We start from the raw sequence: 25,999 nt of genomic DNA on the forward strand, positions 1-25,999 counted from the left end.
CTGGTTCTGAAGCTGTTGCAGCTGCTCAGGCTGATCACCGCCGCCTTCACTCAGAGTGGCTTATAAGGACATGAGGAAGACTTCGTCCCTCCTCATCGTCGGAGCCTCACCCTGCGGTCGCTGCTGCTGCCGCCTGATCTGACCTCAGATCAGCCTCACGAGGGCCGTAACGCCGACAGACAGCAGGCGGAAACATCACATCGTCTTCATCACCGGCCAGCAGCAGCAGGCAGCTTCACACAGGAGGGCATGGAAAGTTTAGATTTAAAAATACACGACAAAAAAAAAAAACAAACGTTGAATAAGCTCTAATATGAACATAAAACCTGATCAGTGGAAGTATTATTATTGATAAAAAGTGATTTAATTCCATGAAATTAATAAGAAAATAAGAAATTCTGCAAAGTTGTTGCAAATATTTCTGTAATTTTAACAAGTGATGTTCACAGTACAGAGCCACACAGGCCCGCACCATAACACTGCCACTACCGTGTTAAAAAGAGGAACTCCTCAGCTTAGTTTTTCCTGGTCTCTTTCTGTCCAGACCACATTTACAGGGTTCTCGTTCTCCGTCTTCTTTTTAAAAGGGACGTATGAAAAAAAATTCATATTTTGTACATTTTTATACTTCTATTTGGGTTTCTACTGCTTTTAAAAACAGACCAAACACTTTGAAACGATAAATAAAAAAACACTCAATTGTTTTTTTGGCAATAAGTTAATGTTTTTGGAAAATGAGACGTTTCAAAAGCTTCCTAATTGTTAAGTCACACTATACTGTTACTTAGCAACCAATTCTAGGTAATAGCTGGTTTTGCTGCTGGAACAGACAAATGTTTTTTGTTGACTTACTATCCAAACAATTTGGTGCTTTCTTGTTGGTTGCGTAGGAGGCTCCACTTCTGCTTTTCAAAGATGTATGGTTACAGCCATTTTTATATGCGAGTGTAAACGTTGAGTTGGGGGGCGTGGCCAGCAGCAGCTTATTTAGATTTAAAGTGACAGGAGGCCACAAAGGAGGTCAAAGTTGTCAGAACTGACTAAAATCTCACTAACAATGATTTTGTGCAAAAACGAACATGTTTTGACTAGACCACAGACCCGTCCTACCCTGAATAATGGGTCTCCTTTAACAGATTTCTGCCCAACGGGAATCCAACCGTCCCTTTTTGTTCTGTTAAGAAAATCTTTCACGGACAATCGTTTCTGGAAAAAAAGATCCAGCCGCCGTCTGATCCATTGGACAAGTGTTACCATGGCAATGGTAGCTCACATCTTCATCCTTCTCTCCAGCCCTGATGGTTTGACCCTTTAACCTCAGGAATACCTTCTTCACTCACCTTCAGCTACAGAACCTTCCTGTTGACGGTTTCTCAAACAGTTTGGATTGTTGTGAAATCCAACCACAGCAGCTGAAAATGTAAGAAATGTTGCGATTTTGTTCCCCAACTGGATCGAGTCTGCCGGACAAAACATCCCAGGTACCGTCTGTTCAGTCTGCTGAATTAATTTGACGGTTCTGTAATAATTACAAGAAATTAAGATTGAAATTGTTTTTATAATATGAGGAATATTGCTAAACTCAGACCCACATTTTGTTTAGGTGTCACCTAGATTTCATTTTATGAGCTTTTACAGTTTTTAAAGAAATTTATAAAAATATTGGTAATAAAAAAACAAAATGAAACGAATAGTAATTTTGTTTTTGTAGAAAAGGATGTTATTCACCATAACTCCAAAAAGAGAAAAAGATTTTGCATGTTTGCTGAAGTCACTTCCTTTCTAAATGTTTGTTAGCCAAATGGACCTTACCACAGGGTCCGCCTTTCATTGGCTAATGCCCATTTTACGTCACAGTGCAGCTCCCATGTGGGTTACCGGCTCACAAACTCATGCTAATGTACATTGCGGACTACCAGACCGACAAAGTTTTTGCGTCAGGATTCGAAAAAAAATGGTCAGTGGGGTATCTGTACAGGCGATGTCAGGTATCCTGATCGTGTTTGTGGAACTAAAATTCACAGATTTCCAAAATCTGAAACGGAAAGCCTTGCTTGGATCAAAGCTTGTGCACGACCACATTTGCAGCTCAACTGTCATAGGATCAATAAGAACAAAGTGTCTGCTGGAGTAAGTATTATTGTTCTGCTTTCTTTGTGTTTAGTGAATAAAAAAAATTAAGTCAATAATAAACACATCCATTATGAAAATCTTTTAGCCAAGTACAGCATAATGGCAGTACTGATACAACTTCTACATCCTGAAGCCTGTCTGTTACAGCCTTTCGTTAGCTGAACAGATCAATATGCAATGTGTACCGTATCTGACATACATTAAAGATTTTATTTAACCTGAAAAGGCTTTTTACTAAACTGTAATCGTGTTAGCCACGCTAACTTTTACTAAACTGTAATCGTGTTAGCCACGCTAGCTTTTACTAAACTGTAATCGTGTTAGCCACGCTAGCACCGAGTACCGTGTATAAGTTGTAATCACATTCGAACCCTCAAAACCATGAATGTCCGACTCACCCAGCCTTGCAAGAACAATTGGCATCAGTGATCTTGTCCACAGCTATATTTATGCTGAGGATCTGAGGATCTGCCGTTTTCCTCATCAACTGGTAGCATTTAGCTGCGACTCGCACAATGTTAGAGGCATTGCGCGGCTAAAACACCTTGATGTCGTCCAAAAATGATGACATGAACTTGTTGGTTCCATTGTCGTGGCTGATATTATGTCAAAATCCGGCAGAAATGCTAAACTAATCAACTCAGAAATACTCTGCAGAGTCAGTCGAAACGAAAAATCCCATAGAAGCTAAGCTCTGCGAGGAGGTTAATGTGAGCAATGCAGTCACATGGGACTTTCGAGGGGCGTTTCTGGGCGGAGCTTGGTAAGGTCCTTTCAGCAAAGCTGTTTTTTTAATAAAAGTCTCTGGATAAACAGTTATAAAAGCTTATTTAAAAAAAAATTAATAAATTTGTGTTGCACTTAAAATTTTCCATTGAACATTAGTAATAATTTTACCCTGGTTGTAAATAAAAAGTCTCCATCTTCTGTATCATTATTGAACTGCAGTTTGGGGGCCGCACAAACTCAGTCCGAGGTCCACACACGGCCCGCAGGCCGTACTATGAACACCCCTGATTTAACGTTAAAAAGAAGAAAAAAAAAGGCAATATTTATCTTTTTTGTATTTTATGAATGAAACATGTTGGTGTCGAATCGTGTGGATAAGACACAAACATTCGTCACATCACAGAGAAACTCTCAAAGCTCTTTAATTACATCACGTCTAAAAGTCAAAGAGTCGCGTCGGAGCCGTCCGAACTCCACAGTGGGATCCTGACACAGCAGTACCGTTCAGCGTTTACACTCATCCCTCCGCAACCTGAACACACACACACACACGCACGCACACACACCACAGAGAAACTGGGTCTAAAGCGTTCACCAGTCAAGTCAGCTCAGGAGGTTCTGCTGTCACCATGGTAACAGGTATGTAACTATCACGGCGATCGGTACCAAACGTCACATGGATCCACAGACAGCAGTGGAGGAAGAGGAGGAGATGAAGGTCTGGAGGTGTCAAGTTGCTTTAATTTTACCGAACAGAACTCAGAATCCCATGATGCTTTGAGGGCACTTCTCCAGTTTCTGATGTTGAATCTGACTCCAGATCAGCTGGTGAAGCTTAGAGCTTTGGCTGGTAGTCTGATCCGATTAGAACCGGAACCAGAACATCACCAGTCCAGGTTCAGAGTTTGAACACACCGACAACACCAGTGGGCTCCGTGGGATCAATGCAGGAGAAGTTCTGGTCGTTATCCTGTTTAAGTGCAGAGTCCATCAGAACCGCTGGAAGATGCCGCCCTGATGAGATTTCCTGCAGCAGAGTTCTGACTGGGTCGGAACCGGATGCTGAGGAGGAGAACTCAGCGCTGCTCTGCAGAAACAACCGGATCAGTCACATGATCAGGAACGAAGTGAGTCCATGATTTGATTGGCCGGCGCTCAGAGGGCGGATAATGAAACCTGATTGGGCCTTTGAACGTTCTGACTCGAAAACAAACCTGGTCCAGAACCAGAACCCGGTACAAGCAGGCACAGGATTTGTTAGGAGTCATTTTGGAAAAGGAGACAGATGTCGAGTTTCCGACCCGGATCCGATTGGCAGTTCTGGTCCATTTCCGCTCCTGATCGGACCTTCCTGGACCGGATCTGCTGTTCTGTTCCTGACGAAGTTCTGCTAGGATTCTGGATGACGTCGTATCAGGGCCAGGATAAGAAAAAAAAAATTCAGTTATGAAACTAATCCTGGAACGTGAGAAAACGTTTGTAATTATTACAAGAATAAATTCAAAGTATCGCGAGATTAAAGTTGTAGTAACGTGAGAATAAGCTCTTGTAATATGACGACTGTTCTCTAAAGTCATAGTAGTTCGACAATTAAGCCATAATATTACAATAAGTTATAGTAACGCGCATAGTAAATTAGAATATTTTTGTAATATTACGGATTTATTCTTCTACAACTTTCAGTAATATCACAACTTTTTTCTTGCAATATTATGACTTTTCCCATAAGGAATTGTTTCTCCTTCTCCTTTTAACCTGGTCTGGTCTTACAAGAATAAAGTTATTACACTGCAGCTTTATTCTCATAATGTTACAACTTTACTCTTGTAATTTTATTTTACATTTTTTTATTAGCCTGGCTTTGATGTCCCGTTTTAGATCTTGACTCGATTTCGCTGATCCAAAGTTTTCCAGAACTCCTGGAAAACTGAAGACCAGGAAGTCTGGATGACGGACCGGGATTCTGGGACAGAACCATGAACAAACAGACATGATGGATGAAATCTGAAGTCGTTCATTAAAATCACACACACGCACACACACACACACTTCTGTTCAGGCTCATGTAGCACCAAAACACACCGTAGTGCAACTGGGTTTTAAGAAGGATGGGGGGCGGGGCTTGAACAGTCCTGTGGTTTCCCCCATCGGCTCTCCTTCTTTTAAAAACAAAAAAAGTTCTTTTTTTCATGATCCGCAGCAGATTCAGTCTCATCTGTCCAATCAGTCTGCAGTCAGGACTGTCCACCTGTAACCTTTGACCCCGACCACCTCGCCACGCCCACCGTCCTCTCACAGGACGTCGTCCCCCAAACCAAAAACCAAAGAGTCTCACAACAAAAACTCGGCGCTGGACACTTCAGTCTCTGCTTTACGCCTCCACATCACACGGCGCCGGACGTGGCGGCTCCGGACAATCTGTGAGGAAGGTGACTGACCTCCTCTTCCTCCTCCTCCTCTTCGTCGTCACCCCCTCAGAGATGGCACTTTGAAGCAGAGAAGTCGGGGAGGAATGATCGCAGTTCAGCTCAGCTTCAGCCTGGGTTGAAAAGTGCGGAGGGAAACTAGTGACGGGTGAGGAAGAGGAGTGAGGCAGCATGAGGAAGGGGCCTTCAGTGTCAAAGCAGCACCTGTTTCTGTGAGAGTTAAGGCTTTGAGCAGCACTCCGGACTCTGCTCCTCTCCGCCAATCAGAGCACTACCTGCTGTACGGGTCGCCGGGGTAACTGTTGGGCCTGCCTCCGTTGCTGGGCAACGGGCTGTGAGAGGATGAGGAGGAGGAAGAGGGGGAGGACAGCAGCAGGGAGGAGGAGGAAGGTCCGGGCAGCGAGTCGTCGTCGTTCCGTCCGCCGTCAAAAACGTCGTCCATGTCCACCGCCACAGAGAGCCCCGACGGCGCGGGGCCCCGCAGCACCTGGGGGCCCCACATGGGGGAGAGGCGGTCGGCGGCCGGCAGGGGGCGGAGCGGGAAGGGCTGGGGGACAAGGAGGGGCGAATCGGCGGGGGCCCTGGAGGCCCCGGGGCCCGTCTGGGAGCCCCGGTGGATGCGGTGGCTGACAATGATGTTGTTGCCGAAGCCGCCCATGGACGCCATGGTGGTGCTCTGCTCCCGCTGCACCACCGCCGTCATGCCGCCCTCGGCGATCAGCCGCCGGATCCGAGCCAGGGCGTCCTCTCCGGAACCGAACTCTGCGGACTCGGCTGGACCTGGAAGAGAAACGACTCGATTCATCCCTCCATCAGGACCGCCGGATCATCGGCAGGTCGCCGATGTGATCCGAGTTCACTGCGTTTCTTCACACAACAAAGAGTTCATGCAGGTTTCACCAAGTTTAAGACTTTTTACAAAATTTAAGAGCTGAATCACTGAATCAGGAGGAACGTACAAAACAAAACCGCATGTAGTCAAACAAAGACGCCAAGTCATTTTTTGCCAAAAGTGATTTAGAGCTTAAATTACTACTTTAGGACTATTGTATATTTATTTATTTATTAATAAAAACAAACATATTTTTAAAAATTATTTAAAAGAAAATATCTAAAAATATATATTTTTTATTTTAAATATATATATATATATATATATATATATATATATATATATATATATATATATATATATAACTATGGATATAGTTTGATAAACAAAAATAATCATTTTATAAACAATACATATATACATTTTATATAAATACATATATTTTTTATGTTATATGTAGAGAATTGTGAAAATTATATATATATACATATATAAAAGTCAAAGAGCAAAATGAAGGCTTCTGCACTCGACCCAAACTTTGGCCTGACAGAAAAGTCCTTAAAGAAAAAATAAATACATAAACTATCCAGGAGTAAATTGTGCCGCCAAATTTAAGTCCTTGATTAACATATTTAATGTTAATTTACATTTTTCAAATTAATTTGAGAGGTTTTAACGATGCGCGGACACCCTGACAACACGACTTAAGTTCAATGTGGTTTTATGAAAACAATCCTCCAGAGAACCAGACGGTAAATCCAGACGGTGAGTCAGTTACCAGCTGCTGGACTGCCGGACGCTTCAGTCCGGACTCCATCTTGGACGGCGCTGCTCTCGGGCGTCTCTGGAGGCGCCTGAGCAGCTCGACTCGTAGATGGAGCTTCAGCGCCTGAGGAGAGACAAAAACTCCATCAGGATGTTTCTGCATTTCTACTAAAACCAAACAGAACCAAAGGCCGGTTCTGAGAGACATGCAAAGAACGGATCGGCCATCCTGCTGGACGAGAAACTGTCCCAGAAGTTATTGAGATCAAATATTGTTGTTTTGAGACCATTTTCAAGAAATAGTAATGGCTTAATAATGCAAGAACACATTCTGAAAGATCAATAAATTTTAAATAATGATGAGCATTTAAAACTGGAAGACATTTGAAATATCCAAAAATAATAAAATAACAGAAACAACAAATAAAATCAATTATGAAACAAAATCGTCCTTCAAAAAGAGGTTTAGTTCAGACCAAAGCACCAGACTGAAGACTTTAATCATCCAGTTTTTGGCAGAAAGAGAAAAACAATAAATCATGCAAATGAAAATTGAGCTACGTGATTGATTTATTGATTATTGTGACAGAATCAGTTTATCTAGAGATGACGTGCCAGGCTGCTCTGACAGTAAAGAGGAAGAGTGGGTTCGTACTGGGGGGCTGCTGCGACGCGCCGGGCTCCGACAGCTCTCTCTCCGTCTGCGTCTCGGCGTTCTGCAGCTGGACGATTGGCGTCTGCGTTCCCTGTGATGTCACAGAGGGGGCGGGGTTTCTGGGCTGCAGACCGATGGCGTTCATCAGTCCCATGTCTCTGTCGAGCCTCCAGCCGGAGCGGTTCGGTCTGAGGAGAAAACGGACAGAGGATTCACTCATTCATTCATTCATTCATTCACTCTGAGCTGCTTTTAAACATCAGCCTGAATCTGTGTCACACTTCAGGTTATTTCATATTAATATATACTATATTGTCTCATTAATCCACAAACTTCACATTATTTTCTACGACGGAGTTTTACGGCAAAACAGAGTAAAAAAGAATCAAATAACCAGAATAAAGTCACAATTAGGCCACAATAAGCAATAAATCAATTAATCGTATGAAAACTAGAAACAAGTTCAATAATTTCAATTTGCATAATTTATTGTTTTTCTCCTTTTCTCCAACAATTGGATGAAAAAGTCTTCAGTTTGGTGCTTCGGCCCTTTTTTCAGGTTTTTTATCATCCAGTTTTTCATACAAAGAGAAAGAAAAAAACAATAAATCCTGCAAATGAAAATAATTTATCATGCAATTAACTGATTTATTGCTTATTGTGACAGTACCCATCATTATTTGATTCTGGTTTATTTGTTTACATTTCTTACTATTTATTTATTTTTTTTTTCTTTTGCATTCTACTGTTTATTAAAATCGCTGTAAATGTATCAGTTGTTTTGTTTATCACACGTCTATTTGTCTTTTCCCATTAAGTGTTGTGATTTTATGACTGTTTTGTCAAATTTGCTTCTTTGGGAATCAATAAAAATAAAAATAAGAAAAAAATGTAAGTTTACCCACATTCTGCAAATTATGAGAGAATTTGCAACAATAATTGTGGTTGTAGTTTGTTTTCAGCTCATTTTGTGAAAATAAAATCATTTTCGTTTCCAGATAAAACATCCAGAATGACTCTGCTGCTCTCACCCTGGTCTGTCAGAACCTCGGGTCCGGCCGGTTCCGCTGTTGTTGACGGAGAACAGCGGTTCGCTGCTGGGCTCGGCAGGACTCTCACCGTCGCTTCTGTAGAACCTGAACACAAACGGACGGAAACGCGTCCCGGGTTAATGCGCGTCCAATCAGGAAGTCTGCAGCGTGGAGGAGGGAATCACTCGGTTCACAGCCTCGTTAGCGGATCCAAATGGGCTTTTCCACTTAGAGTTCTTCCTGTGAGGGCGTTCATTAGGATAACGAGGTTACATGGAGGAGAGGAGGAGGCGGAGCCATGATGCTTAAGTTTCCATCAGGATGATGGAGGTCAGAGCGAAGGATGAGCACAAAGACAAGAAACCGTCTGATAAATGAAACTGAAGATCTAGAGGAAGGGAGAGAGGGAGGGAGGGGAGAAGAGTGAGAGAGAGGAGGGGGGGAGAGAGAGACGGAGGGAGAGAGAAAGAAAGAGGGGAAAGAAAGAAGGAGGGAGAGGAAAAGAGAGAGGGATAGAGGAAGAGAAAGAGAGGAAAAGAGAGAGGGAGAGGAAAAGAGAGAAAGAGGACATGAGAGAAAAGAGAAAGTGAGACCAATAGAAAAAGAAAAAAGTAAAAACAGAAAAAAGAAGAAACAAGGGAAAAACTAAAAAGAGAAAAATGAAAAAAATGAAAAAGAAAAACAATAAAACAGGAAACAGGTAAAGGGGAAAAGAGAAATAGAAAGGAAAATTTTACAAAAGAACGAGGGATCAGAAGAGGAAAGAAGGAAACGGGGAAAAAATAAGGACCAATGAAGTAATGATAGAACAGAGGAATGTATGAGGACAAAGGAGGAGGAGAGAGATTATCACAGAGAGAAATGAAGGACAGATAGAAATAAAGGAAGACAGGAAAGAGTAAATGATGCTAATGAAAAGAGGGACGGCTGCAACATTTAGACGGCGAATAAAGAATAAAACCAGGAAATACTAATTTATATTTTCACTCTACTCTTTATTCCCCAACACTTCGAAATCTGGGTTAAATTTAATCCCAAAGTGCTCCAGAAATATTCAGAACCTGGAACAAATTGAATATCATTCAGTTCTGAACGATTTTACAGATAAACCTCAGGATGCTAAACATATGCTAAATCCGATCTCCATGGAACAGGAAGTGACGCCCTTCCTTGGTTCTGATTGGTCAGAATTAGTTCGTGACAGGATGCACTATTCTCCACCTGCTCATGAGGTGAATATCCAACGTTTTTGTGTTTCATGGTTCGGGCAGAGTTGGAGGTGTTGGACTCACACAGGCCGGCAGATCACCAGGTCTCCCTTGTTGGTGCCGTAGGCCAGACCCATGGCCGGGTCCGGCAGCCACCGGGCCGAGTTGATGCTGACGTGGCGTCTCTGGTCCGGAGCCATGGGGTAAACCACGTTGAAGACCATCTGGGAGGCAGAGAACCACAAACATCCTGAACTTCAGGAAATCTGGGTGTAAAACTTTATTTCCCAAAGATGTAAACAAACAAGGAAGTCAGATTTTTATTTTTTTTTTTGCTCACTTTTGGTTCTAAAAAAAAAAAGACATGACAGAAAATATTTGGGGGATATGAAAATGTTTTTGTTTATGGGAATATAAACAGCAGAAAAAAAGGCACGATTTTACCAGAATGTCTTAGAAAAAAAGCGTTACCAGGATTTGTCGTGACCAGTTTGGTGTATTTAAATGTGCTGTCCTGGTGTAGAGTTATCAAATAAATGTATAATTCAGTACATTTATGTCTGTGTTCATAAAAAGAAACATTTTAAGTCAATTCTGCAATGTTTTTCTGTATTAGGAAATACAGAAAAACATTGCTCCGCCCTCGTTTCTTCTTCTTCTCACCCTCATGGACGTCTCTCCTCCGTGCGGCTGCTGCAGGCGGAACACCTGCGCCACCATGTGGTCGGTGGAGGGATGCAGCAGGATCCTGCGGGACGCCAGGCCCACCATGACGTAGCACCCCATGGGGGACAGGCTGACGGAGATGGCGTTGGGACCTGAGGGGGGAGAAGAGCTTTAACGGGGGGCGGAGTCAGGAAAGAGGAAGCAGCAGTCAGCAGTCAGCGGTCAGCGGCGTACCGAATCTCTTGGTGTAGAGCATTTCTCCCAGGTTGTGTGGCGCCAGAGAGTAGATGGCCAGGATGCCCTCGTCAGGAAAACCCCGCTGACTGCTGGGAATGAAAACCGCCAGCAGCTGACCATCTGCGGAGATGTCACAGCTGGCGTCGTTGTAGATTTTACAGTTTGGCACCAGAACGTTGACCGAGGCTGAAAACAAGAAACACAGGCTTCTGGTAACCGACGTCTGTCCTGCAGCCCTTGGACATAAACTTAAAATACTTATCAACTTCTAGCCAAGAGGCTGACGTTTCCATGGATACCAAATATGCGGTGCATATTGTTTTTCAAACAAGTTTTTTTTAAGAGATCAGAAGAAACGAGGGGAGTGAGGGAGGAATGGAGGAGTTCTCGTACCGTTACTGATCTCTGGGAGGTCAAACTTGGTGAAGTCCCACCACTGCAGGCGGTACGTCGTGTTGGCGATGTTGCTGGCGACCGCAGACTGACCTTCGCCAATAGAGGCTCCTGAAAACGGAGTAGAAGACAGATTAAGGGTGCATTCACACCAGCTCTGATTGCTCCACTTTGGTTGACGAAAGTCTGGTTTGTTTGGGGAGGTGTGAATCAAACTCTGGTCCGTCTAGAAACCAGGACTCGGTTTGGTTAAAGCGATCTCTGGTGCAGTTCAAATGCGTATGTATTATCACTCATCTGTGAATGTTTTAAACTTTTCAACAGATTTCAGTCTCCCTTACCAGCGAGAACTCTGTTGACAGACGAGTGTGTAGCCAGACCCGGCTGTCCTCGTTCGTGGAAGATCCCGGCGTACGGCAGGTACTCCGGCAGGAGGAAACGGCTGCAGGACCAAACCAGATTATTTCAGCATTTGGTGGAAACCAAATGTAACCCGGGATTAATCGTGTTACGGACTCACCGCGGGACAAATCGCCCCAGCGACGGAGCAGACATCCTGGCATTCCGGGGTGTCCTGTGTCTCGCTCTGTCTCCGTTATCACTGCAGGAAAACAGGAAAGGTTCACATTCGTTCCTTAAACTGTTTCTGAAGGACTCAGACACTTTCATTTGCTGAAAAACAACATATTTAGAGGAAATAATTAAGCTAAAACTGTACAGAAAACCTATGCATTTGGTATCTATCCATCTGTAAATGTGTCCTACCCAGAAGTTTTAGTTTCACCCAGTACAAATTTAGTAAAAATAAATAAATCTGCAATTAAGCACCTTTTTATCCAATTATTAATCACTAAAGTACTTCCATAGATCAGTCCAACACTGTACTGATTATAGGTTGAACAGAAAGAGGAACTTTTTACATGTTGATGTTAGAAGTATTTATCTTTTTAGCTGCAAATAATCAAGCATACACTGAAGAAATAATGTTATTGAATTTCAGGAAATAAAATGTTTACAAAAATTTCCACTTAACTTTATATTTCGGTCTGTCTGATTATGTAATTTTTAAACATTAAATGATCGATAATTTGATCAATTATTCAGTAATTGAGTAAACTGTTTACCAAATACTGCTTTACTTTTACTTGTGTAAAATTATGTTGAAGTAGAGCTACTCTTACCTCAGTTTAATTTACCTCTGTCTGCAGATTTCTGACTCAAATATATTTAAATAAAACAATATATTTTTGCTATTTGTAGGCCTAATAAATCATAAAATTGCAGCATCATTTTACAGCTGCTGATTAAACTCCAGATTCTTGTCCTGCCTCAAGGAATCGTGATTTTGCGGCGCAGTTAAACACAAAGCAAACACTAACTCCAGCTCCTCGAAGTCGACGTCGCTGTTGTCCATGGCGCTGGACGGATTGGGGGTGGGGCTGTCAGAGGACGTGGACATGGTTCGCATGCGGTGGTTCTGCTGGTACCGGAGGGAACGCTGGCGGATGCTGTCCCTCCTGGACAGATACTGGATCATCCTCTGAGCGTAGTAGGCTGCAGGAGAAAGCCTGCAGAGCAAAGGAAGCGCTTCAGGTCACAGACTGGTTCCTCTGCAGCCAATCACAGCCAAGTTTATTTAAATAGAACATTTTCAGCAACGAGGCAGTTAATAAAAATCATGAACACATCAAATAAGCTAAACAGGTGGGTTTTTAGTTGGGGTGAACCGATTGCAGTTTTCTGGCCGATCGATGATTTTTGTCTGAAAAGTTGTTAAATATAGCAAGAAAGTTGTTGAAATGTTAACAGTGGGGTGACTATGGTTAACATGCAGACGTGACCTGGTGGGCCGGTCAGTCAGACAAACCTCTCGCTGCAGGGCAGAAGAGGACAGCGGTTGATTTTTAGACCTTTGATGAGGTAGATAAGACCAGGAGAGAAGATCGGTTTCACATGTACGTCTACACCCCTAATTTTAAGTCTAGATTTAAAGGAACCCTGTGTTTCGGCTGTTTTGCAGTTTTCTGGAAGTTTGTTCCAGATTTATGGAGCATAGAAGCTGAATGCTGCCTCTCCATGTTTGGTTCAGGGGATGCAGAGCAGAGCCAGAAGGCCCGAGAGGTTCTGGAAGGTTGCTATGACAACAGCAGATCTTTAATGTATTGTGGTCCTAAGCCGTTCAGTGATTTATAAACCAACTACAATATTTTAAAGTCTATTCTCTGAGCTACAGGGAGCCAGTTGAAGGACTGTAGAACTGGGTGATGTTCTCATAACTTCCTGGTTTTAGTCAGAACTCCAGCAGCAGCTTCTGGATCTGATTGATGTTTTAGGCAAACCTGTGAAGAGTTTTTCTATTAGTCCTTTAATCCTGGAAATGTTATTCAGGTGATAAAAGGCTGAATTTTTAACCGTCTTTATGCGTCTCTGAAGGTTAAAACTCAGATTTTGGGTCTAATTTCTTGTTTCCAGCTGTAAGAACTAACGCTGTGTCTGACTGTAGATCGTTCCTCTTCAGGTCCAAAGACAATAACTTTTGTTTATCTGGATAGAGTCCTGTTGATAAACGGCTCTATCCCGCTGGAGGATAAAAGTCTGGCAGGTGAGAGCTGTGTGGTACCTGGCCGGGTCTGGGTAGATGGGATGGTCTCTGGACCCGGACATGTCGTATCGAGACAACGATAGCAGGGATGACTCCAGCAGCCGCCTGTCGGGAACAGACCGTTGTTAGAACGGGATTTCTGCAGCGTGGAGGAACTTCAATGTTAAAATAAAAAAAATTGGACGGATTGAGGACTTTTTCTGGTCTTCCACAAACTAAAGCAAATGGATCTTTGGACCTTCCAAAATGGCTCTGAATGACTTCACTAAAAACCAAATATGACAAGAAATTACGTTTTTAGCAGTTTTGAAGCAGTTTTATGAAATAACTGCATTAAATTTCCAAGATATGACACTAAAAGGTTCAATAATATTTGTATATCCATTTTTCCTAACATTAGTTAGAGACCATCTACAGCTGCTGCACCTGCATCTACTGTAAACATTTTGTTTGCAACTAAAATATAATTTCATTGTGAAACTGACGTTTATACATGTATGAATGAATTTTTGTTTTTATAATATGACTTACATTTATTTCTGTTTATTCATTTACTTATGTTTTTTTAACAACAATGAAATATAAGTCCACATATGTTTTATTTTTCCTCTTAGGCTGAATAAGTAATTGCGATTAATGTTTGACCGTTTACAATCAGCACCCCATAAATGCCTGCTTTTGTTTATTAATCAGGAACATCATGAAAAATGTAGCTCTTTATGTTAAGGACGACGGCTGGCCCTCCTGATACAAGAGAAACTCAAGTTTTTAAAGGGGCAGTATTGTGTTTTCCGGGCACATAGTGACATTTTATAGCAAAATAAAGTAACTATTTTACTTTCAATTGATATGAAAATGCTATATATATCTAATATGACATAAAATAAATGTTACTTTGTCTCTTTAAGAAACTCCTGTTCTGTGTGAAACTCTGCCTTCAGAAAGTCATCACAACATGGCTCCTCCATTAACCCTTTAACAACAATTCTTCCAGCGTTTTATTGAAAGGTAGCTGCTCTAATGAGCAGTTCCACCAGGTATTTGCTAATTGCTGCTGGCTAGTCTGAAGGAGCTGCTCTGTGAGGCGGAAGCTCGGAAACTGCAGCTCTGAGGAGGAGCTGCGCCCTGAAGGTGGGGCTAGATCCACCCAGGTGTTTTGCACACCTGAATGGTTGCCATGGAGATTAAAAGATCAAAGCAAAATTCCTGGTATGATTTGAGGAAATAACATTATAACATGATGTAAAGCTCAAAAAAGTTAATTTTACATGATACTGCCCCTTTAATTGATCACTTTGATCCCGGATTGGAGCCGACTGCGGCGCCGTACCTCCTCAGGGAATCCTCATCCGGCGGGTCAACAGGCATTTCTTGGCTTAAGGCCTCTGGCGGCTCGACGGCCCGGCTGGCGGTGGCCTGCCGGTAAACCCTCTCCCACTGCGCCGTGTCCTGGTTGTAGACCAGGCCCACTGTCTGTTCGGCGGCCTGGCTGGGCGGCGGCGCCAGTGGGAACGCCACCGCTCCTCCTCCTGGAGGAAGAGGCGGCTGTTCGCTGGCCTCTGGCGCCGCCCTCCTGCTCTCCTCCGGCTGCCAGGCGGCGGCAGGCGAGGGGAAGGAGGAGGAAGAGGAGGGAGGATCCAGCGAAGAAGAGGAGGAGGTGGTGGAGGAGGTCTGGTGCGTGCGCTCCCAGCGCTGGGAGTCCTGGTTGAAGGTGAGCAGGTTGTGGCAGGCCCGGCAGCGGTTCAGGTGGTGCCCCCTGGAGGACGGCGGCGTCGGCGGCACGTTGTTCTCCAAGCTGTGGGTGGCGGGCGGGGGCGCTGGTGGCTGGTAGTGGATGATGGTAGGCGAGGAAGAGGAGGACTGGCCCGGCCTGTCCGGGTCCATGTTGTTGTTCAGCAGCTCTTGGCTTGGCTCCTGGTTGCCATCGGCGATGCTGCCGCCCAGCGACGGGTCGATGTCGATGCGGTCGATCTCCAGGAAGTAGCGGCTCAGGTTGCACTGCAGAACGTTCCGGAAGGAGGCCGAGGAGCCGCGGCCGCCGTCCCAAAATGGGTGGTGGCCGCTGCTCGTCCCGGCGCCGTCCCGACTCCCTGGTTCCCCCTGCTGGGCGAAGCCCCGCCCCTCGGAGGCAGAGGTGTAGAGCGGCGACTGGGACGAGCCATCCTGTTGGCGGAGCACTGACAGCAGACTGACGGAGGAAGAGGAGGAGGTCCTGGGAGGAAGCATGGCAGGGCCTGCCGTGCTGTCCCGCATGTTCAGCAGGCTGCGGGTCCAGTCCGGGCCGGGCCGGGCGGCGCCCAGCGGCTCCATGATGTTCGGCATGATGGGGTTCAGGGAGGCGCCGGCGCTGTAGTAGACAGAGGTGAAGGCGGAGGGCCGATCCGAGGGCTGCCGCGGCTCCGTGCGGGCCGAAGAGAAGGTGGAGGCCGTGGAGAGCGTCGGCGTCTCCGTGGAAACCGACGGTGTCGATGTGGAGGCGCCGGTGGGCAGGCAGCGCTTCCGGCTGACGGAGCAGCGGGTGCAGACGCACACCATGCCCAGGTGCTGGGTGCAGCCAGGGAGCGAGGGGCCGCTGGGACCGCCGGGCGATTCACTGACTCCGCTGCCGCCGTCGCTTACGGGCCGCGGCGGTGGCGGAGGCGGCGGCTGCTCGGCTCCGACGTTGGGTCCCGGGGAGCGAGAAGACGACAAGATGTGCAGGAAGTTGTGGAGGATTGGCGTCCGGCGAACCGGCTGGGAAGGCAGGAAGGAGCGCTGGCGGAAGTGAGGCATCTCCACGCTGTCCATCGGGACCTCAGAGTCTTCCTCATTCTGGGACAGAAGAGACTCATCAAGCGAGGAAATGACCAACATGAAGAGTTTCTTTAAAATAAAACACTGATTAACAATAACAGCAATTTAAGACTTCACTGCAAAAACACTAAATCTCACCAATCTGGACTCGTTTGTAATGCAAATATCTTAGTGCACTTGAAACAAGAAACATCAAACGTACAAGTAAAATGAGCTTGTTTTAAGCCAATAATTCCTTAATATTGATGAAAAAGTGCTAGTTCATTTGCAAGATTATTTCACTTAAAGCAAAACATTTTAGAGATTTAAAACCTGCTTGTCAAGGAAGTCTTGGCCAAGAGGCAGCAACACAAAAAATAGAGTAAAAAGAAAATGAAAAATTATTGAAAAACAACAATCTGCTTCAAGACATTTTAGTTTATATTTAAAGGCACTAAATGAGGCGAGTTCAGTCAATCTAAAAGTCTCTTTAATGAGTTTGATGAAGAGAGAGCAGTGAATGAAAGCCTTCAGTTTGAGCAAAAGGGACAGAAATAAACAGCAAAAAGTATAAAAGTCAACATCTTTCAGTAAAACTGCAGAATGCCGGGAGATTTGGAAATTTTTGCACAACTCACCTGCTGATTGGACGGATTCACGATCGCCGTGAGCAGGTTGTGACCCAGAGGATCAAATCTCACCAACCTGGAACAACAACAAGGACAGAACTTTTATTTTTACAATTTTCTTTAAAGGGATAGTTTGTCGTTTAGTTAAATTTTTTATAAATTTGTCATCAGCAACAGAAAATTTAAAACTAATGTTCTGTGGAACCACAACAGTTTGTTTATGTATTTAAGTATCTTTATTTCAGGCTGGGTTTGTTTAGCCAAATTAGTTTACATTTCTATTTATCAACTCTATATTTTCTTTTACGCATTAAACATATCGTAAAAAAAAAAATTTGTGTATTAAAAATATAAAATATATAAAAAATCCTTCCCCTTATCCCCCTGCAAAAAAAGAATAAGCAGAAAATGTGGAATATCATATCTTATCAAGGTAATTAAAAAACATAAGGTGATATAATTTTTTCCCCTAAACTGAACAGAAACTCATTTCCAAAAGGCCTGAACTAAAACTAAACATGTTTGCATTTAAAGCCTTGGTGTGACGCAGCGCTTTGGAGTGTTAAATCTTCCGGTTGGGTTCCCGGCCTCGCATCGTGGCGACGGCTCTTCTACCCACCTCACTCGTTCCGTGTCGCTGCCCGTCTTGACCACGGCGAACGGCTCCGGCCGGCTCCAGTCCCAGAAGTGAAGCTCGTTGTTGGTGGCGATCAGGAGGAGCTGGGCGGTCGGGTGGAAGGCCAGAGAGGCGATGGCCACGTTGCTCTCCGTAAACCAGTTCTCACTGCCGCCCTGAAAGCAAAACGCCCAGTTCAGTCCAACAAAGTCATGGAAACAAACTATTTGTACTGGTTTGTGATTAATGCTTAGATTCCCGTTTTCATTCAGTCACAATTCAGACATCTCTGATTGCAAAACAAACAGCTGAAATGTTGTTTTTTATGGCAGGTTTTATGTTAAAGGTGCAAAATGAGAAGCTCAGGTTTTCTTTTGTTTTTCAATGTAAGAACAATATTATGAATTTTTATATTTAAAGTTATGAATTAAGACTTTTTTAGGATAATGAATAGGTTAATGAAAGTGAAGCTGCAACTAACGATTATTTTAATAATCAATTAATCGGATTAATCAGCATTTGTCACATTTTTTAAAGTTTTACTTCGTTTGGTTGAGGATTCCTTCTAGTCTTCTCAGTTTAACTTCTTACTGGACAAAGATAAAGAGATTTCCTGAAACAATCCCAACTTGTTCTGCACTCACATGCAGGTCCCAAATGCGGACTTCCCCATCAAGGCACCCGGAGGCCACCAAGCCAGGAATGGTGGGGTGAAAGGTCACACACCAGGGGGTTCTCCGGTGGCCCACTAAGGAATGGAGGCACTTTCCAGTCTTCACCTCCGTTATGTAGATGTTGTGGTTGACGTGCGTGGAGGCCATTAAAGACCTGCAGGGACAAATGAGGCAGTTTCAATCATGAATGATTCCAGTTGGTTTAACATTAAAGTCGACAAGAAGAGAAAACTGAGAACATGAAAACTTTATTCATTATTCTGGAGCTCAGAGCGATCTCAGATTTTATTCAAACAGAGATTCAGCAAAGTAAGAGAGAGACGTTAAGAGGTTTTATTTCCTAAAGATGAAATCTAATTGATCAAGGATGCTAACGTAAAAATAAAAAGCTGGTCGAAGCTTAAAAGCTTCATCTTTTATTCTAAAATCCAAGAGTTTGCTTTGGTCTTTAGTTCTAATGTTTATGTTTTTAAAAGCATGTCTAGTAGAGCAGACAGTCTTCTGAAGGTGTGTGTGTGTGTGTGTGTGTGACCTGTCGGGGCTGAAGGCCAGCAGGAACGTTGATCGAGGGCTGTCTGGAAGCTCCACTTTCTAGAAGAGACACAAACCAAAACATTTAAACTGAATCCAGAATAAATGAAGTAATAAACCTAAAACATCCGTTATTTGAAAAACTTTAAATAATATTAATGTCCTGTTAATAATAAAAACAAAATGGCTGAAAAATATGAGTCCCTTACAGCTGGCTATGGAGGACTGGTCCTGACAAAATTGGTCAATAAACATAAAAATAAATAAATGATTTGATAAAATAATGAAAGTGTCCATTTTGATTCTAAAAAATAAAACTTTCCTGACTTAAGTTAGTGTTTATCATTTTCAACAGTATTAATTTAAAATTATTGGTATTATTTAACTTTCCATTTCAATTAATTTTTTATTTAATAAACGTTTTCAATTTTTTAATATAATGTATTTAACATTATTTTTTAATTTACTGTCACATTTAATTATCTATTTATTTTGTACATTATTTTGGTCACTTTTTAATCATAAATTGATTTTCTCCTCTTTGTCCATTTATTTGAAGATTCATTTTTTCATTTTCATAATTTTCTCTTTTCCCTTCTGATTCTTTGTGAAAACGTAAAATAGAGTGTAAATAAATACAGAATATGCAAAAATAAAAATAAAAATACTGAAATAAAATCTGAGTAAATACAAAAATTTATCAAAATAAAATGAAAAAGAAACTAATAAAAACAGTAAGATTGGAAATAAAATGAAAAATTAAACAGTGACATGTTAAAAATAATATAAATTTTGCTACACTGTATGATCAGATAAGTGTTTTTTTATATATATATTTTTTGACCCAGATTACTCTATTAAGCTTTTATTTCTACATTTATTGCCATTCTTAATGGATGATCAGGAGAACGCTAGGCGTTGGTGGAAGGCTGCACTTGAACGCAGCATTTATGTGCTGAGGATGTCCAGTTTCATTAAATCCAAGCTCTTGGGACTCGAGCTTTTTTAACCCACCTGACTCTGCCATTTCATCCAGCGGACCTTCTCCTCCACCAGCAGCTGCAGGAGCCGCTGCGAGCCGAACGTCTGGGATCCCCGCTCCCGGCTCGACAGGATCCGGACCGAGTTCCTCTGACGGGACGCCATGTTGCTACGGGGCGGGCCTCAGCTGATTGGCTGCTCTCTCCTGCTGCCGTCAGTCTGTTGTCGCCATGCAGAGGCCAGGCTACGACAGAAACGGATCGGTTCAGAAAATATTTTCACCATAATTCTATTATTAACAGCAAAAACACTGAGGAACGATCAGCAGTTTGAATTTTACTCTGAGAAAAGCGTACAAACACTTTTCAAGGTAAGTTTTCAAACTTTTCCAGCATCACTTTGGGGATAAAACAATAAAAATAAACTAAAAAAAATACAGTTTCGATTCACTATTATATATGATTAATTACTGTTATTAATAATGTCTTGTTATAGAATTTGACATTTACCATATAAACTAAAATGTAGCAAAATTTGGTACCACTCTGTAGCAATGCTCCCTTCATAGATGACTAATGGTCTATAGATACGTTATTAATCTGTAAAGACTTTTAAAAAATCAAGTCAAAGTTTATTTATGCAGTATATTTACAACAACCTCAGCTCACCAAAAAGCTTCACAACAATCACAACATCACAGGAGGATAAATGATGCAACGGAAAATTCAATTAAGTTTGGTAAAAATAATAAGACAATTATAAAATTGGCAGAAAATGCTAAAAAGTAACATGAAAAAAACCAAGACATGTTTAATTTAGTTCAGCTGCAGCAATTTCCCAAAAAACTCACATCAGTTAAGTATTCATATCTTGTTTTTCTGATCATTGATAAGTTATCATTGGTAACCGATTACTGTGCATTAAGGGTGAAAAGGACACCATTTGTTCAACAATACATTTATTTTACTAATTATTATTATGCTCACAAAGTAGTCTGAAATGTTCAGTATAACAATTTTATACTAAAATATATAAACAGATTTTAATCAAGCATTAGTTTGCACTTTATTGCATTATTACAAAACTGTGCAATTTCAATATCAAGCATTTTCAAGGGCTTTATAAGAAATCAAGCACTTTCCAAACCTTAAAAACACCAAAGTGAAATTTAAGCAAACTTATAAACTCTGAATCAAACCTGGAGGAAATTATTTTTAAAAAGCACCAAAGCTGCAGAGACGATAAGGACCTTCGTTTCCTCAGCAGCCGTTAATCCAGAGTAATAATTATTCTCAGTTTGAAACGAAAAAAAAAAAGCATTTATTCAGATTTCAGGCTGCTGATCTCTGCAGCTTTAAGGTTTAACTAGCGCTCAAATTTACAGAGTTTCCATCTGCAACAGGAATGCCGTCAGATGAGCCGCAAGCTCAATAAATCAAACATCCATGACACAGCGCTTCTCCGCCTCGTTTTTCACAACAGCTCAACAGAAACAGCAGTTTATGATACTGATTACATGCTCCAGATGTTTGATTAAAGGTGGAAAATTTAATTTCAAAAAAAGTTCAGCAGCTTTACTGATTCACCCAGAAAGGAGAAAAATCTGAATATGTTCGTTCTGCTTTTTTGTAAACAAAAATTTTTTAAAAAGTCCTGTAAATAAGCAGAGAAAAGTTCAAAATCACCTGTAAAAATAATGTTAGCTCAAGGGTCCAAAGTGTGGCCCGGGGGCCATTTGTGAGCCACATAAACTTGTTTCACGAGTCCATATAGATTGATTCAGACACAGCGTTTTGTTATTTCTTTGTTAAAGGCCTGAGCTTTCAAAACTGATACAAATTAGAATCATAAAATGGAAACTTTTCCTGACCACATTTTTCACTTGCAACTTTGTTTTAGAGTAAATAAAACCACAGACTTTTCAGAAGCAGACCTGGTGGAACCAACGACAAACTCTGCTAAATAAGGCAAAAGTTTCTAAAGACTGACTGACTGACTGACCTGCTTCCTGTTCTCGTTGCCGAGATAATCTACATGAGGCTTTTTCTTTTTGTTCTTTTCAAATATGGCAAACACACAAAAGCATTTTCATCAGAATACTTTGTTTCATTAAAAACAAACAATATTCTGATATACAAAATTTTGTTTTATTGATCATGTAAAAACAAGAAACGTATTACAGCTAAATTGCCCCAGAAGTTATTGAAATAAACAATAATACTGTGGTTTTGAGATAATTTAATGATACAGGGTTTTCCCCAGTGTATGATAAGCCTGGCGGGCCGCCGGGCTTAGTAAGTTTTCTGGGGGAAACTGTGATATTTACGCAATAATAAAATGACACATTCTCAAAGTCAATAAATTTTAAATTCTGAGGAACATTTAACACTGGAAAAAATTTTAAATATCCAAAAACTGTCATTTAAAAAAAAAAAAAAAAAAAAAAAGGTTTAGCTGAGACTAAAGCACCAGACTGAGTCATTGAATTTTTGGAAGAAAAAGAGAAAAATTAAAGAAAGAGATAAAGAGATGATAGTTCATGCAAATGGTAATTATTGAGCTCATTTTAACTTAAAATGCCATTAATTGCTTTATTAATTATTGATCTAATTCACACAAACAGATTCTACCTGACCTCTAAAACTGATCCCATCTGAAATCTTTAAACACAAACCCTTATTTAGAGTTGCATATCTAACTCCTTTCCCCACACACACATACACACACACACCGCTACAACTCAGTATCAGCTGAGGAATGAACAGATGATGTGTCACCGCCAGATTAAGGAGTAAACATGTCGGCATAAAGCGCCTAAGATCAGAATAATCCACACAGCTGAACCTGGTTAATGAGTGACCTTTCGCTGACCCTGGCAGCAGCGTTTGGGTTTCATTCAGAGAGCAGGGCGGATCAGAGTAACACCTGGATTTAAACCATCAGTCTCAGTCAGAGGAGAGGGAAAGAAGTCAGTGCATTTAATTCAGAGAAAACTTTCCATTACAAAGTAAGAATTTACTGAGGAGAAAATGACAGAAAGAAAAGCTTAAAAGTTCAATAACATTTAAGTATTTTTACAAGCTTGTTTTAACTTATCAGGTGATTAATTGTTAGCTTATTGTGACAAGCTTATGTAATAATTGAAATAGCTGGAAAAATAAATGAAAACATAACATTTTTGTCCATAACACACAGCTCGATTAGTCGTCAGGGCACAGTAAGGACTGTAAATCATATTAATGGAGGAATTTTCCTCCACTTTAAGCTCTGTAATAATAATATTAACAGGTTTCACGCAGAGGGAAACAGCAGGAAGATCCTGGATTAAATACCAGCCAGATTTGCTTTTCACTTTAAGGTTTTTAATTTCTGCACAGTTTCTCCAACTTCTTCCTGATCCCGTCTGAAAAGCACAAACCAAGTTAATGGACGATCTGCATTTTCCTTCAGCTACAACAACTTTTCTCACACTTATCGATGCATGAATAAAACGTACAACACTCTACACTTTTTTATTTAAATTAAAATAAATATAAACTGTCTGGATTGAGGACTGCAGGTCAGATTGAGTCATAAAAATTGAAATCAAACAACATTCCAAACATTTTCCGGTAACAAAGTAAACCTGATCAGGAGGACAATAGTCACAAGAAATTATAACCAACCTGAACTCCCATTATAACTGAGAACAAGCAGTAATAACCCTGACATGGAGCTTTATGATTATTTAAAAGAGCTAATGAGCCAACACTTCACCTTTCCCAACAACTACCATATTCTTATGACTAGTCTTACTTCATAACCAATCAGACCAAACAGCAACCATTTTATAACAAGGATCTGATTTCAATCTAGGTTTCAAACTAACACAGTCAGTCAGAGATAAAGAGCAGAAATTCCTGATTAACTGGAAAGAAAACAGTTTCCAGTGGAAATCAACAACATATCAGCATTAACATCAGTATCAATATAAGGAACACTTAATGCCAGAACTGGAAGACATTTTAAACATGCAAACAAACAAAATAAATGATGATGTCTCAACAAAACAACATAGGAATCATTAGGCTCAGTCTGGAGAAACAAGCAAAACTTCCAGTCAGGACTTTTGTAACAAAATAAAGAGTCAAACTAACTTCATTGTACTGCGGGTCAAAAGCTTGCTGTATTTTTCAAAATGGTGGCTTTTCAATATTAAAGGCCAGCTTTACATTAAAGATTAGGCAAACTACACAAACATGTACGCAAATGGAAAATGTCACATCTATTTTAATGTATTACGCAATTTACTGATTTATTCCTTATGGTGACAGACTTAGCTAAACCTGAGATGGATGTGTTGTCTTCTTCACTTGATTTATTTCTTATTTTTTAAATGATATGTACTACTTTTTGTCTGGGAATAAAGGAAATATGGTCTCTTCATCAACCTGGTCACAGAACCAGCAGGACTCCAGGAACTTCTGCATCATGGTGGGACAGCTGTAATGATCTGATGAGCTCAGCATGATGCCAGTAGAGATCTGAAGCCATCCAGGATTTCTGCAGAGAGCTATGTTGGATCAGAAGATCATTTCTAACTCCTGTCATGAGGCAGAAGTAACAGGAGGTTCCAGATTCCAAGAATCTGATTCAGGAACAGTTTCTGCAAACTAGGATGTTGGGCTGAAGAAAAACTCTCCTTTATGTGAAATTATCTCATTTCACAGTATTTAATGAAATTTTTTATTGCTTAAAGTTAGATTTTTACGCAAAAATGTTACATTTGTATATTATTCATTGCTGCTGGTCTTGTATTTGTCTTTTGTTTGAATATTCTTGTGTGATACCGAGAAATAAGGTCTGGATAAATCCATTTTGAATACTGTTTGTGTCCCACTTCGACTCTCTAACATCTAAAAACATTATAAAACGTCAACATCAACTGGAGGTTAACGTACCAAGTCACCCAAGCACAGTTTATTTACAACAAAGCCACTAACTAACCTAAAAGAGACACTAACAAACCAGTAATCGTTAATCTGGTGATGTTAGCTCAATATGTCCAGCTAACCTTTAGATGAAGCTAAAACCTACATTAATTGTTGTTTAAATATATTCAGTGTTTCTAAATATCCATTATAAAAAGTTACAGTAAAGGGTGAGAGTATAAACCCAGCATTTAAATCACAGAATGAAAAAAATCCACATTTAAAGAAAAATCATCGGAACTCGGCCTACCTTCACAGCCGCTGCTAACGGGTTAGCTGCTAACAGGCTAGCTTCGGTTAGCCGCTGAACAATAAACCGTCAGACAGAAACATCCGCGTCTCCGGGTCACTCTGCTGGGCAGGTTCCGTTAAGATTAGCGACCAATGTTCGTCTCCAACGAGGTAAAACAAATCCAGGTTGATTTTTGAGACATTGGTCCGATGGTTTAGTAGCTGCCAGACGACACTCTGCTGCTGCGCATCCAGCTAACGGCTAACCAGGCTAACTCCGCAGGTTGGCTGGCAGATGGTCGAGTAATCGAACTCTACTAATTTAAGGAAAATATTTTTAATATAAACCACCAACGTAAGGCGCAAAGGTGAAATATTAGTTTTAACATTGGTATACGTGTTCTGCACTAATTCTAAAACAATAAAGCTACCAGAAAATCAGGCTGTTTGGTTAATCTTGACAGAGAAGATGCTCTTCAGTCGACTGGCGCTCCTTAAATGGACTGGATAAAATCACAGTCAAATGGTTTACAAATCATCCACTGATGTCATCACGGCCCTGTAATCTAAAAATAATAAGTCACAGAAAAAAATTAAGAACAAAAAAAGTTTATTTTAACTAACCTACATATGAATAGATCCAAGTCAATTCCAATAATTAGATTAGCATTAAAAGTTACTTTATTTTAGTAATACACTCAAACGATTTGTGGATTACAAAATTATGCTATGGACTTTCACAATGAGGGTGAGTCACCACAAGAAGCTGTTCTTTACTATGCTGTTTCAAACATAGAGGTAGAAAGTTGAGTGGAAGGAAAAAGCGTGGAAGAAAGCGTGTTGTAGGCAGCTTACTGGGATGACAGCTTTGCGAGGAGTGAGAGACAAGGCATTATACCAGGAAAAGAAATGCTTAAA

General features: G+C 41.3%; 1 protein-coding gene across 3 annotated transcripts; it reads right to left on the bottom strand.

The window, feature by feature from the left end:
- Window positions 1-2: 2 nt before the first annotated feature.
- Window positions 3-25,573, bottom strand: ambra1b (autophagy/beclin-1 regulator 1b). 3 transcript variants are annotated; one of them, XR_014087962.1, is made up of 20 exons: window positions 25,101-25,573; window positions 19,914-20,124; window positions 18,901-18,959; window positions 18,339-18,522; window positions 17,698-17,870; window positions 17,088-17,154; window positions 15,008-16,488; window positions 13,696-13,782; window positions 12,455-12,643; window positions 11,596-11,676; window positions 11,417-11,517; window positions 11,076-11,186; window positions 10,680-10,868; window positions 10,443-10,597; window positions 9,864-10,003; window positions 8,572-8,676; window positions 7,541-7,728; window positions 6,899-7,009; window positions 4,945-6,068; window positions 3-233 (listed from the first exon to the last, which is right to left on the bottom strand). XR_014087962.1 is itself a non-coding variant. In XM_008412644.3 (19 exons), the coding sequence occupies exons 2-19, from the start codon at window positions 20,043-20,045 to the stop codon at window positions 5,560-5,562; spliced, it is 4,062 nt and encodes a 1,353-aa protein (XP_008410866.1). In that variant the 5' UTR covers window positions 20,046-20,124; window positions 25,101-25,573; the 3' UTR covers window positions 3,185-5,559. The 3 variants fall into 3 exon arrangements, 2 of the variants coding, with proteins under 2 accessions (XP_008410866.1, XP_008410867.1); XM_008412644.3 differs by lacking the exon at window positions 3-233 and having other exon boundaries at window positions 3,185-6,068; XM_008412645.3 differs by lacking the exons at window positions 3-233; window positions 13,696-13,782 and having other exon boundaries at window positions 3,185-6,068.
- Window positions 25,574-25,999: the final 426 nt, after the last annotated feature.

Source organism: Poecilia reticulata, chromosome 6, assembly GCF_904066995.2.
Source record: "Poecilia reticulata chromosome 6, P_reticulata-male-v2, whole genome shotgun sequence".
Lineage (NCBI taxonomy): Eukaryota > Metazoa > Chordata > Actinopteri > Cyprinodontiformes > Poeciliidae > Poecilia > Poecilia reticulata.